The following is a 15,104-nucleotide window of genomic DNA, read 5'->3' on the forward strand; positions in this document are numbered from 1 at the left end:
GGAGAACCAGCAGCTTTTTACATTTGCTTTCCATGAACAACCAACCCGTTGACCTTTACTAACATGATGCAGTTGAGAAATGTAGCACAAGTGCCATGTTTGACAAGGGAATTCTGAATGAGATAAATCTGACTCTGAGCCTGGTTGCTCTCCCAGGTCACGTCTGCAGCGTGCGTCAGCAGCGGCCCAGGAGATCGGGATGCATTTTCCAACGCTGTGATTTACTCAGGAGCATTTTGTTTAGAGAAAATGAAATTAAGTCTGAAGAATAAGTGTTTTGTGATGAATTATTCGCCTTGAGAAGGCAGTAGCATTTAGCTGCTATATTTTATTGACCTATATAGCACTTCTCACAGGTCCCACAACACGCTGCGCTATTACAAATGAGGGGTCTCTGCAGATGCTCCTGACAGACTGCTAGAAAATGTCACCTACAAGGATGTAGTATCATTCATCACCAAAATGAATGTGCCATCTGAGGTGTAAAGCAGCAGCTCTTTTAAGAGTAGCATGAAAACTCCTGCTTAAGGAAGGAGGTGCCATTTCTCTCAGAGCCACGCACTGTTTTAGGTGGCCAGATCTGATTTGTTCTATTAGAAAATGGCATTAGTATGGCATTTTACCAGCCATGTTATGAATGCAGCAGTCATTTTTTTTCCAATAAAATACGATTGTGAAACACTACACTATCCTTATAAAATGTTTGAAAATGTGGTAGGAGGTTCTTTAAGGGAAAAGGAAGCCAGACACTTCACTTATGATTTGATTTTTCAATTGACATTAGACACTTAGTACCATTTTGTTCCTTGGGGAAAGAAAAAACTTCCTTCTTGGGTGAACATCAACAAAATCAGCATGTTATCTGTCTGCCCTCTGTGTGCCAGCTAGCAAGATGCAAGGCAACCAAGTGTCAGTTTGTTAGAGATCTCCAAGGAACAACAATATTGCAATTTCTAGGCATACAAGCACGTGCATCATATGTATTACACCCAGGCATATAAAATTATTTAAAGTGTGGCTTGGCTTTTAAAAATAGCATCTTATTGTCTATTAATCATTGTCCTTGGAAGTCCTTTCATCAATTTACATGCCCTCTTCTGCTGTGAATGCCAGCAACGATGATTTCACAAGCAGGGATGATGAAGACAAACAAGAACCGTTGTTTACAACTACAGTGGCTGTTGATTAAAAAAAATAAATTCTCGTGGAGTCACAAGAACTCTGTCTGCAATCTGCTTGCTTATCCAGCCTGCCCTGGAAAAGTGCTTCTGTGGAGCTGCAAGCCAAACTGGAAGCTGAGTACTTGGGATCTGCCCTCCTGGAAGCGGCAGCGGCGGCGCCGGGCAGCGCTGTGCCCGCTGGCTGCACCCATGGATGGTGGGATGCTGCCAGCAGGATGCCTCTGTTGTGTGGCTGGGAACGGGCCCCCTTCCATGGCTGGCACACCAGGATCATCATGATCCCATCCAGTTAATCACACTCACCAGTGGAAATCCATGCCCTCTGTCTCAGACACCCTCTTGGGATTGCATGCCCTCTGCAATAGAAGTATTTTCACACGCTGCAGCCTCTCGTGCAAAATAATCTAACTAATTAAAATAGAGGCTTGGATGGAATAATCTCCATTTCATCCCAACTAGGAACTCAATTCCTTAACGAAATCCCTTTGAAGGGACTTCCATAAATATTTTTTTTATGTTGCCCAGTGCACATTGAGGTAGGGTTTGGGGAGCTTTATGCTAGCTCTGGATAATTTACACAGGATGTATTTAGGGAAGCAACTGCTCCCTTCCATGATTACTGTATCATGCTGTATTTATACAGGGCTCTGCAAAATTTCAGCCGAAGCACTCAGGCATCTCAGCTGTGCAGCACCACAATAAGAAGGGAGGAAGTAGACAATTCTTTCCTACCCAGAAAAGACATCCTAAGACTCTAGAGAGTGCTTACCTGTACACAGTATTTTCTCTGTGAAGGTCTTCCAAGCCACAAAGAATCTCTGCTGCATAAAACAAAGCTCTTTCCTCCTCGAAGCCTGGGTTTCCCATGTTGTAGATATGAAACTTCAGGTCACCTCCATTCATTATGGTCAGAACTAAACACAGTGCGTCCTTTGTTTCATAGGCATAGGCTAAATTGACCTAGAAAAACATTCGCAGCACAGTTGTGACAGTTCAGATGGCTGCTAAGAAGGAAGTGCTAGCTTTTCATTAAAGATTTTCTCCAGAAAATGAAAAAAAATACATTGACTGGATTTGGTATGGGCTCTCTTACAATGGCAAACATATATTTTAAAAGTACAGAAAAAATCAGATGTTAGGATTCTACAGATTAATTTGTGCAATCCAGCCTATTTACCACCAGAAATGCTCAAGGCTCAGATGGCTTCAGAGGCTGGACAAACATACTAATTTCAGGCATACTTTTCCATTGTATGAGAAATCTTGGTAATCAAGGGAATTTACACCTCCTGCACCATTTTGCATCTCAGTGAGTTCCCTGGAAGGCCCAGATATCCCAGTCCTGGGGTGATCAAATGAACCATAACGGAGATGTGAAGGTCAGCATCATCCCTGGAGGCTCTGGTGGGTGCCCAAGGAAAAATCAGACCAGCCAAAATCTACCCATCACTTTTAAATATGTGCCATCCTCTGGTAGAGGCAAGCAAACATGTAAGCAAACACCTTGCATTTGTTGTACACACAGTGTTTCCTGAAATAAGTATAAAGAACATGACAGATGCTGAGATAACACCTTTTTTTTTTTTTTTTTTTTTTTTTTTTTTTTTTTTTTTTTTTTAAATCTAAGGCAAGTTTTAAAGGAGGCACAAGAGCTGGTGTGACTCAGGAGAACCTTGCATCAGGCCAACCAGGTCCACCTCACTGCTTAGGTGCTTCTGCAGGCCAGTCTCATCTGATCTGTTTGGGTTGAATCTCCTTCAGTCTCCTCCAAGCACCTCTCTCCCAGACCCTGGGAATTCAGGTAATCACGCTGGATAAGAATAGCTCGTCCTGATGCAGCTGTGATGCAAACCAAGGCTGTCAAACACATCATGTTCCCATGGACCAGAGACTAAAATGAGACTCGGCAAAGGTACAGGGAGCAGGGCTAAGGTGCAAAGCAAAGGGATTCAGCTTCTGGCACATTTCCAGGAGCAGGAGATGGAGGAGGCACTGGATTCAACCAGAACAGTGCTCAGCAGGTGAGCAGGGAACCACGGAGCTCAAACAATACTCACTACAAACTGACTATTGACTTTTTCTAAAATCTGCTTCTCATTGAGCGCCATGGATTCGCCTTTCCTCTTCTTGATCCTCTTCTTCTCTAATCTCTTGCAGGCGTACATCTTCCCCGTGGCTCGCACTTGGCAGGCGCAGACCTGCGAATGGAGCAGAACAATTGCCGCGTAATTCGAAGCAAACGCTGCGTCTGGGCTGCGCTTTGCTCCTCACCAGCTCCTCTGCTTTAGTCCTTTTAAGGCGAGAGACGGCGGCTTAGTGAGCCAGGCCTAGGCGGGGGCAGCTGGGGGACCGACTACTGTTTCCAAACCTGCTGTGGAACATTGGTTTAATTATTTCACTGTCTCCGCCTGCTTCCTCTCCCACCTCCTTTTGTCTGTGCAGATTTTAATCTCTCAGTCTGCACCTCCCCTGCCTCTGCTGCCACCTCCAGACACCAGGAAAATACAAATAAGGGTGTGACCCCAATTCCACTGTGAATGCAACAGCTGAACACAAAATAACTCTCGAAAGTGTCCTTTTGAGATTACAGCGTCATGAGGGGTTGAGTAGAACTGTCAGCAATTAATGAAAAGCAGTCTCTATCACATCAGGCTCCTGTACCTGCAGTGTCTAAAAAGTAAGAAACACACTTAACAGAAAATTTCGGAATTACTCACCTCGCCAAAGCCGCCTTTCCCCAGTACCCTGTACTGCCTAAACGTGTTTTTTGTTACTGGTTGCCTGGAAGAAAAGGAAATAAATAAATAAATCCCCCACCACACTATGTTTAATGCACTCTCTGTGATTTATTTATTTCAGAGCATACTTTTGAAAAGCAAAATAGATAAATATTATATAATCCTATTATTTCAAGGTAATCGTATTATATAGTATAATATATAATTATGTAATTACATTACTTCAATACTATGTATGGCTTGAACTTTTCAATTCCAACATATTAAGCTGTAATAAAATACAACACATTAGTGAGTCATCAGTATAATTTCTGCTAGCATCTTAGGACCAAGGTGGGTTCTGACTCTGCATTGTAGAGCTTTGGCCTTTGTTAAGCAAAGAGGAAGCCTGAGATCTTTCAGTAAGATTCCCATTAATTCCCATGACATATAGGGTGGGCTAACATATCGCTCTGCTTGGCCAGCAAGATGAGAAAAAGAGATCTAAAATTCAAACCACCAAAACATACTTCTGTTGTGTTAAACAAAACATGAAAGTTGTATGAATCAAAGGCAGAAACAATCCTGGGAGTAGGAGAGGTGGATTTATGTGACATTTGCAGGCTGGGAGAGCAGGAGGACAAGGTCCAAGCCAGTCCATTCCCTCTGGGCTACCTGCTTCCTGGGGGAGCATCACAGGCAAGAAGTGGGCAAGAGCTAAATTAAGGTTAAGTAAGTCTGTTCCCAAGGGCAGAGTGCTCCCTATCACTTGACACGATCCCTACACAACCTCCCAGACTTCCCACAAAATCTGAATGGAACCAGAATGGCTCCAACTCTACATCCAACTTTTACTTTGCTACTGTAGAAGTTTTATAACACGACAGAAGAAGGATTCCAGGTTCAGCGAGATCCCGTTTTGTATCCACAGGGAAGGTTTTACAAGGATCCCAGCAGTGGATATGAACATTCCCGCTCTCCTTGCTCCCCTCTGGCAGGCAGCCAGCCGGCAGAGGGAGCACAGTAACGTGGCTGTTCCCACCACAGGGATGATGAGGTTGATGACAATGAAGAATAAATGCTGAAGCGAATCCTTTCATTAACGCCCAGTATTGTTTTCCAAAGTAGGGGAAGAATAGTATGCAGACAGTAAAAAACTAGAAGAGGAAAAGATGTTATTTTCAGTATTCTGTGAGGCTGCTGCAAATGCTTTTGGGGTTAAAAGCAACAATTAGTAGTGATAACTACATGTTCAGCAATGTCCCTGGAATAAATGGACTCTGTGACTGCTCCTTTGGAGCCAGCAGGCTGTCAGAAGGAGCTGCTGATCACTCCATGCTACTAACATCTCTTTGCTAATCCTAAAAACAATTCTCCCAGCTTCTTAAGCCAGGCATATCCAATAGCTTGTCACACTTGTTGGGGGAATGGAAAAAGAAAAAAATCCTCAAAGCATTGCAGAAAATTCCTTATCCCTAATGTGAAAACAGATAGGAAATAGCCTGGCTAGAGATGAATCACCCAATGCTTTTTTAATTGAAATGGAAGAGTAAATGCTGGGCTCAGAAAGATGGCATGTGGAGCATGTCTTGGCATGAAATGGCTCTTCCCTCTGCCCACCCCTCCTGAGCAGCAGCTTTGTAGCTTTCCAGGGAGAGGAACTGGCACAGCTCCTTTGATCTGGAGGCGTCCTGCTGACACACACTGCTCATGGATCCGGCCCTGGCTCATCCGCCGTAATTAATGCCATTTGTGGAAAATGGGGCTTCTCTCAGCTCAAGGTCACTGTCACCCAGCAGTGACCGTCTGCTGCAGCACTCCCTGACAAGGGAAAGGCACAAGCCCTTTCCTTGCAAATTAATACCCACTAAGGCTGCCTGGTTATTAAAATGTGCTCAGGAATGTCCAGCCAATAAATACAGTGAGAGGACCTATATGCCACATTTTTCCTCTCTTTAGAGTGATTTAATAGCAGTGACAACTGGTCCAGACAAAAAGTCACCACATTCAGAGGGTAGCTAAACAGAAAGACAGCTGAAGTTGCTGAATGTACATTAATCATACCTAATATGTTTAATGTACCTAAGTCCATTAAATGGTCGAACACTTGAGCTGTAGAAGCAAACATTATCTCAACTGTCAGATTTTGAGCATATTTGACAGACTTTGCATGGAAAGTAAAAATAAACCTTTTTATTTATTTCTACTTAAAAAAAACATCTTGTGACACTTACCTTTCCAACCACTTCCACTGGAGAAACCTGTCGAAGTACATGCTGTTTAGGTACTCTTGGAATGGTTCCCCACTGAGGTGGTCAAGGACAGATCTATCTCAGATGAAAAGGATATATAAGCATTTTATAATCCTGAACTTTGAGCAAAAGAGAAATAAAACAAGAGGAGAAAAGTCCAGACTTCTTTTATGGTAGGATTATGTTATATCTACTTTATTTTGCACTCTATTTTGTACTTTATTTTGCTCACTGTTTCAGTACAAAGTGATGTACTTGATGTATTTCATAACAGGAGGCCTCATACATGCCGAATACTGGTGATGCTTGCTGAAAATTATCAGGGCAACTCCCACTGACTTTAATGGACTCTTACAGAGGTTGTTAGCCACAACACAGTGAATGTCTTTGCTTCTGTTGGTAAACTGAAACAGGAACTGAGCTCCTAAACTTTGAGGCATGTTTACATCTGGACAGAAAATTTCTGGCTGAAGCCCATTTCTATCAAAGAGAGACCAACTGAGGCATCATTTTGAGCAAAAAGTTCAGTTTCAATTCCTGCTATATAGAAGAATTAGTACATGTGACTAAAGTCAAAGGGGATTTCCTAACAGCTATGTGCTTTGTAGAGTAAAACAGAGGACAGAAAAGTCTGAACAGGGATGTGGATTTGCTTCTGGATCAAGAAAAGAATTTTGGGGCTCACGCAGTGCATGGAGCCTTTTGCATAATGGAAGGAATGAAGGAATAAAAAGATCAGTCTGCAAATGTGAGAAGAAAGGTGTGTTGCTTGTGACAGGCAGCAAACAGTCAGAGAGCATCAGGCATCCCATCAGAAAGGCCAAAGGCTGGAACTAAGAAAACATGAGCTGGGAGTTGTCTAAAATGAAGGTGGTCATGTTGTTTAACAACTGCTGGTGTTGGTTCTTGATTTGCTTACTGGGGTCCTGCATCCACCTCTGCTGGCAGCACTGGCAGGACAGAAGTTGGGTTAGGGTGAAAACTGCCCCAAGAAATGAGCATTTCTGTCTGGATGTATACAGACACACTTGTGTCTGTGTCTAAGGGCATACAGACACATTTCTAGATCTTGCTGGAAGGAGGAAATCATCTCTGAATGACTGCTCTACTCAGGGGATGATAGTCTATGTCTTACCCCGGGGTAGTTCTCTGAGCAAACAAGTCACCATGAGTAATGTGTCTCCTCAGTTCAGTTCCTCCCCATTCATGAGCTAGTATTTTTGGAATTTCTCAGCTGTTACAATATTATTATTTTTTTAATGCTTGCACCATCAATTTGGAGAAGGCAGGTAATTGCACACGCTCAGTGTGCACAAGTCAAATTGTTGCTGTCTTCATTAGCTTTGACTGGACACAGATCGTAACAGTTTCCCTTAATGGATTAAAGATTACAAAATGAACTAAAATGTAAGTCTTAATTTGCTTTAATAAATGTCCAAATTCAACATCAGATTTCTAGGTGATGTTGGAGAAGGGCAGGAGCAGACAGTCAAAATATTAAAGGTAATAGCAGAAGTTACATACATGCACTTTTCTTGCATACTGATTTTTATCTATGAAGATGTGAATGGAACTCATCCCATCCCTGCTCCTCCAGGACAGCAGGCTTCATATTTGTATGTATGCCTCCCTTTTCTGGTCTGACTGTGAGCCCTTCCAAAATGAATATCATTCAGCAACAGTAAACACCAACAGCAATTTTTTAAAACTTCCTTTTGACCTCATTTCAGTCCGTGTGAAATGATCAGCATATTTATTAACAAGGTCCCAAACCTGGCTCATTCCTGAGTTTCAGCTGGGATGATGGAAGGAGCCTGCATTAAGTGGTGTCCAATGCTCGGCCTTTCCATTCAGTTAATTAAAAGCTGCACGTATTTTAAAAGAACAATAGCTGCCTTTCAGCAGTTGTTTGCTTTTTAGTTCCCCTCTTTGGCAACAACAAAGCGCATTTTAGAGGGAACTGTCAGCTTTCAAACCGATTTGAGAACTGGAAACAGGCACCAGGGGGGTTTGTGTGGAGCACAGCTCTGCCTCTGTTGCTGGGACTGGCACCCACAACTGGTGCGAGTTACAGAGCATCTCTACAGGACGCCAGGCCAATGCAAGGAAACTGCCTGTGCTATAAGAGAAGGCCAGAAATAACCCACAGCTCCTACCAACGCAAAGAATAACTGGAACCAGAAAAGGTCAATGAAATGAGTCAAAACAATGAATGACAGCGGAGCAAATTTTACAAATCCCCATTACATCACCCAGGGAAAACAAACCGCGCTCAGCCAGAAACCACATGGGCCCGCGTGCCATGATCCCTCCTTTTCATATTTTTATTGGTTTATGATCTACTGGCGTGCACGCGCTCGGGGCAGGGTTTGCAAATGCAGATTGCATACCTGGAGCTTTAGCACATAATGGCACAAATCGCTGCAGAAACTGATAAGCCTTTTCCCAGACAAAGGGGGAAATAATGCACGTTCGTTTGAACGCCACAGACAGACAGAAAGCATTAAAAAAGCCCCGTTCTCCTGGTGAAGATTTTCTGGAAAAGTCATGCGGAGCAAGTTTGCACATTCCTCTGTCTAAATGGACTGTATAGACACTTAATTTTTATTCACTTTGAAACAGAGATGTTTTCTTTGGATACATTATCATTGTAGCTCTTTTCACACAGCATGAAATCCACGGCTGGTTTACTTGGCTGGAACACTCTGTCAAATACCTGAAACAGTAAGTGCCTGTGTGTAGCGCATATAATGGCATGGAAATATTTATTATATTTTGTTCAGATGAAATGACTTCACCGCTCGTCAGCTCTGCCTCTAGGATTGTGAGCAAAGATACCTGCCTCAGGCTCAGGCTGAAATGTCTCTTCCTGCCACATTCCTCACAAGCTGCTGGCTGCAGCCCTTTGGGTGTCGTGTTATACTTACTTTGTGCAGGGAGAGAACAGCTCTTTGCAGGGGCTGTTCTCGAGTTTCTCCTCTGTCTGCTGGATAAGTTCTTGACTGACTTCGGGAACATAGGCTGGAGACTGGGGAGAGAAGAGAGGGGCACATTAACTCTCCGACGAGGTGCAGATTCTGCTCTCTTAACGTGTGAGAGGCACATTCATTATTTATGCCCCTGAGCTGCTTCCATTCAATTCCAGCGGTTGTGTAAAAGCAAAGGAGCTTTACGTCAAAGAGCAGTAAAATAGGATACCGTGGCAACTCGCTCCACATTCCACTCTATCCTCACATTGCTTTTCTGCCTTCTCCTGTACTTTCACCTCCTCGCCCAGCCTCATGAATATGCAGGACCCACTCCTTGCCAATTCTTTGAACTGCTCCCTTGCATCCCATGAAAAATGTGCTGGCTTTAACTGTGTACAGCCCATTCTATTAAACAAAAGAGAATTTGCCCAGTGTTTTCACTTCATGGGTGATTCATTGTGCTGTCTGAAAAATCCATCTTTTTTATTTTAACCAGCAAAGCAAAACAAAAGCAGAGCATTGGTACATATTGATACAGATCTACATCTATCTATATACAAAAAAGATGTTCACAAAAGCATCTGGACACCTTAGTCCATCCTCAGAAAAAAAAAAAATTCAGCAGCTTTAAAATAATAATTTCAAAAAGGAACTTTGCCAACCAACCACATAAACTCTTTTCATCCTCTTCTCCCTTTGGAGAGAATGTATATTTAACTCTGCAAAACCTTACCAAAGAGAGGTGTCTTGCAATATGCCTTGATGGTTAAGCAGTTTAGGACTTTTAGGACTAATTATCTAAAAAGACAGTTTTTTAGGCAGTTCACATCCTTACACATTGACTGTATACTGTAATTATATTACAAAGTGTATATCTGTGTGTGTGTGTGCACCTATTTATAGGCATTTCTCCCATGTACATGACAGTCCCATTATATAACCAGTTGGATTTGGGTATTTTCAATAAACTCATCCATAGATGATAGAATCCTCTTTCCTTGCAGAAGCCTTAATGCCCCTATCCATGCCCACAGCCAGCAGATGTGCTGAGTGGGTGGGGCACAGAGCATCATCCCTCATTCCTGGCCAGATGTTCTCATTAACTCACCCCTAGTCAGAGATATCTTGGCAAGCACTGAAATGCATTGCAGGCAGAGTTCAAAAACACTGGGAATGAGGACAGAGGAAGGGGCAGAGGTGGAGCCACAGAAAATCTCCAGCATGTTGAAAGCTGAATTAAGTCTTTTATCTTTTCCTTCCCACTGCTGTAATGTGAATATGATCCTGGTTTGTGACATGAAAAAGTAAGTTTGTTCCACTTGAATGTTTTTAAATAGGAACATGGTTTACAGAACTGTCTGTGCATGCTGTGCAATGCACTCTCACTGCTCAGCCTTGACAGACAATCTGCAGAACGTGCTGGGGACACCTCTGACCTGCCTGAAATGTTTCCTCATTTCCTCAATATAGTCCTCCATCTCCTCAGCCAAAGATATCTACGGAACACCCACTTTTAATCACAGACAAAGTAGATTACCAATAATTAAGAAGTCTCACAGTTTCTTGAGAGGTAGATCAGCCCCTCACGTTAACATCTAAAAGGCAGAGACTGAGACAAAGCCAGATTTTCTCAGCTTGATTGACCACTGATGTAACTATACATGCCCACAACGAAATCTAAGTCCCAGTTTTGGTTCAAGAGAGTAAGTAGAGGCAAGAGGGAAGCAACGGAAGAACTACAAATAAAACCTCCTGTTTTCCAGTCCTACAGCACTGAAACTACTGGGGGAAAAGACAGGAAAGCAGATTAAACCAAAGGCTTTTAAAGCAATATTCAGACATGAACAAAAGCCTAATGATTAACAGTATTTCAGTTAATTTTGGCTAGAAAGCAGATGAATGAATACCTTTAATTTACAGTTTATGCACTCAGTGGATACACATTTGCACACACATGCTCGCTGGTAGCCCAAAGTTGGTAGGTGGCTGTGTGAATCCAGTGGTCCAAGCCCCGGGTCAAGATGATCATCTCTCTGATTTACAGGGAACAGAAACACCCCTGAACTCCACAGTTTTGGGGCTGCTGTGGACCAGGAGTGTCTTTTGATGTGAATGGAGCAGCACTTCAGTAAAATCCATACTGGGGCCTCAAACTGAAGTTTACTGCTGACTACATCTGGAACTTGTTCTGCACTTAGAGGTCAAAACTGGAATCCAAAAGCCAAGTACTAAACTGCATAATTAGTCATTTAGACCAAGTGACCCGATTCTTACTCATGCCAGGCAACTTCATCTCCCATTGGAAATTCATTTCCCAGTGGAAGGTAAACTGCCTTGAGGTTAGTGTTGAAGATCATGCCCATGACACATTATGAGAGTACTAATTCCATCAAACTTTGTCTGAGATCAAAGTACATTTTAAAAAATAAATTATAAGCATCAGCTAACTCTTATTCATAGAGAGGAAATTAAATTCTTGTAGTGAAAGGGGGAGAGAATGAGCAAAAGAAATGGTAAGTAAGACAATGTGGGAAGTATTTAAAAATGACACAAACTGATTCCTCTCTCCAAGTTTGTGGGAGATGCAGTCACCAGTTGGTTTTTCAAAACCACTCATCGCTGACCTCTGAGTCTTTACTTCCTCTACACAAAGTTGAGCATGGTAACAATATCAAGGTAGGCAAAGACATGAACTCACTGAAATCCTGTGCATGGACTAAAGCCTTAGAGTGCAGTGCAAACACTTCCCTTGACCACTCCATTTTCTATAACAAGGAATAGAGGTGTGGGTTTTTTTTTTTGTTTGTTTGTTTGTTTTTGTTGTTTTTTTTTTTTTTTTCCTAAGGCTGATCATTTCTAAAGCTTCTGTAGACCCAGCAAAACATTTTGTGCTATTCTACAGCCCTTCACAGAGTTCAGGGCACCACATGCCTGGGAAGAACATACCCAACTCTTTCCAAAGGCTCCAGGGAGCCTTTGTATGATCCTTCCTGAGAATCTCCTTGAGACTTCCCAGTTCCCACTGCTCCCATTAAACAGCCATGGCTGCCACTTTCCCTGTGTGAATACTGTGCATGCCCGCAGCCTTCAGAAGTTCAAACAAAGCCAGAAACAATTTCAACCCAAAACCCAACCCACCAACCTACTTTTGCTCCCCTGGAGAACCATTAGGTAGCACAGGTTGTGCATGCAAGGAAGCCTTTGGATCCCAAGAGTGAAAGCTTCCAAAGGTAACACTTTGGCCATTTACAGATGAAAAAGTTGCTTCTTCCCTGGAGAGGTGCAGAAGATTTCTGCAGCCACAATGAAATGGTTATTAACACCATTCTCCTGCTGCATTATGGGCAATGGCTGTAAAAGCAAATTTGGCTTTTACAAGGGAACAGAGACACCTTTTCCAACATATTAAATGTCCTGTGGCAGCTAGGAGAGCCATACACTGTGATTAAGACCATTACATCTGAGGTTGTGACAAAGAATATTCTGCTAACTCTTCAGAAGCACCTGCAGAAACCAGTTACACTTTCTTGCATTCAAAACAAAACACTGGGGAGTTACAAGCATAGTTCCATATTTCCCCTAATGGCTATTCTGCTTCCTGAAGGCAAAGGAAGAGATGCAATAATGTAATCAGAAATTATGCCAGTCAAACCAACTGATTAACACTAGGGTAAAGCTGATGGAACTGAAACCAGATTCATGGCAGTGAATCAAGACGTGCTGAATTTGATTCTACAACAAAAATTTCTCTCATCACACTATCCTTATTGATCAGACATTTTAATAATAGTCCAAAAGTCCCCAATACTTTTACCAGGTTTTAACCACAATCTCCTACCTCCCGTACCTTCTCTTTTATGGCCAGAAACTGAAAACCTCTCTACAAATATTTTGCTGGCATAGCAATAACTCAGTTTTATGATACTCTCCCATTTAATTTTTAAGAAAAGAATGTGACTAGGAATTGTGTTAGTGGTTATTTGAGAAACAAGAAATGGATATTCAGTTACTTCTGAGTGCCATTAGCCCACCCTGAGAAAAGTCTCCACTTTTAAATTTTATTTTTTTCTGTCTTTATAGAAGAGCTCCTCTCAGATGCTTTTCCCTTTCCATAAATGGCATGAGAACAGCTGATATGTCTCACACTTGCTCAGGGTTAGTTGTGTTCATGTCCACAAAAAGTCTGGATGCCAGCAGAGCCCTGTCCAGCAGCAGTGTCTGGTGCTGCCCATGGCCTGGCACCCCACTGAAGTACTGAAGTACTGAAGAGTAGCAGAGTCTGGTTCAGATCAGATGAAAGCTTCCAGGCTCTGTGACTCCCCATCATCTGTTACTTTGAATGTCATGTTGCATCGCTACCCTTTAAAACATGGCCTCTCCTTTTCTGACAGCTCTGTAAGTTTTGCTACAGGCTATTTCACTCAGACCTCCAAGACCCAGTCTTTGCTGAGTTCACTGAACAGGACAGCCATCAAAAAAACCTTCTCCTAAAGTCATTTCTATTTGTTTGCCATGCGACTCACGACATCTCTCAGTGCTTCCCCCGCGACTGTGTGGGGGACATCCGACCTTTTGTTGATCTATCAGCAAATCAAATTCTTCATCAAACAAGCTGAAGTGCTGGCAGTACCAAGGGAAGCATTCAGAAGACCTTCTCTTTTACTTTTTCAACAGATGTGTTATTTGTTCTACCTTTTCTTATGAGATAAAAAACATTTCCAAACATTTGCTGTGCATGACCTCGGTCAAGACGTGATGCGCTACAGGCGACACCTCCACGCCTGTGGGAGTGAAAGCAGGCAGCCAGCAAGCAGAGATTGGCACTTTCAAGGAACAGAAGCATTTTTCTGGCAGCCCAGCAGCTGGGGTTCACACTTGTGGATGAGGTGGGGTGAGGTGGGAAGCAGGTGTCCCCAGTTATTCCCAGAGCCCAAAGCATTGAGGAACTAGATCTGTTTAGTCTGGAAAAGCAAGGGTGAAACTTGATAAAGGTCTTTTAATATAGAAATGTTTTTAATAAAAAGGGCAGGGATCAATTATTCTGCATATTCTGCTCTGCTCTGGGGGAATGATGTGAAGAAATCCACTTAATTGGATATGAAGGCTTTTTATTCTAATTTTTCACACACAGAGAAGCAGAAGAACAGGCCTGTGAATATTGTGGAATTTGTTCTCAGAGGTCTGAAAGACCTCCAAGGGCACTCAGACATCTGTTGATCATCTAAGTGTATTTGATCTCTGTTCAATGCAAGAGGCTCTTGAGCCCTTTCCCAGCCCTTTGTGCCAATGATTTTGCAAAACACTGGGCTTCATATAGCACAGGCACATGGCATGGCCATGAGAACAGATGAGGAAGGGAGTTTGTTTGCTGAGTGCTCACCAAAGAAAACCTGTAGCTCTGAGTAAAGGAATAAGAATCTTCTCTGCAAATTAACAATCCTGTTTCAAAGACTTGTCTCAATCATCACTGTCTCCTAAAAAAATAAATGACATGGCTTGCAGATCCCTGAAGTTCAGACCAGAAAAAGGGAAAGCATTGAGGTTGGCGAGACTGACTTTGTAAGAAACAGAGCAGGTCCATAGTTTGAAGGTAATTCTTCATCCTTACACAATGACTTTCATCTAAGAACCTCAAAGTATTAAATCTTCATTGCAGGATTAAGTCTCCGTGAGCTAGGTGGCAATCTCACAATATTTTACAGAACAGCGCACAGGAGGTTGAGAGATGTGTTTTGCAGAAGATTTGATCATCACCTGTGACTGAAATCAAAGAAGTCACACTGAGATAAATGAAAGCTAGAGATGCTGAGATTCCTCAAATCAGTCCAATTGTCCCTTGCAATTAGTGAATAAAGAATAGAAACCTAGAAGTACAGGCTTTCATTTCATACCAGCTCCTGCCAGTGGATGTGAGTCATCAGGGTGCCTTAAAGCATAACTGTTCATCACTACAGAAGCTATATGAACCAGAAAGATTCTACACTC

At 42.5% G+C, this 15,104-nt stretch overlaps 1 protein-coding gene across 2 annotated transcripts in view; it reads right to left on the reverse strand.

The window, feature by feature from the left end:
- The window catches only part of GRK5 (G protein-coupled receptor kinase 5), a 148,350-nt gene that overhangs the window by 17,811 nt on the left and 115,435 nt on the right, over positions 1-15,104 (reverse strand). The window contains exons 5-9 of one of the 2 annotated variants that reach the window (XM_053984210.1): positions 9,078-9,178; positions 6,133-6,225; positions 3,899-3,962; positions 3,239-3,379; positions 1,951-2,141 (exon numbers count right to left, since the gene is read on the reverse strand). In XM_053984210.1, the coding sequence (XP_053840185.1) occupies positions 1,951-2,141; positions 3,239-3,379; positions 3,899-3,962; positions 6,133-6,225; positions 9,078-9,178 (590 nt within the window). Of the gene's footprint in view, positions 1-1,950; positions 2,142-3,238; positions 3,380-3,898; positions 3,963-6,132; positions 6,230-9,077; positions 9,179-15,104 lie in introns of both variants that reach the window. The other variant, XM_053984211.1, reaches the window with a different exon arrangement.

The sequence above is a fragment of the Vidua macroura genome, chromosome 8 (assembly GCF_024509145.1).
Source record: "Vidua macroura isolate BioBank_ID:100142 chromosome 8, ASM2450914v1, whole genome shotgun sequence".
NCBI classification, from domain to species: Eukaryota; Metazoa; Chordata; class Aves; order Passeriformes; family Viduidae; genus Vidua; species Vidua macroura.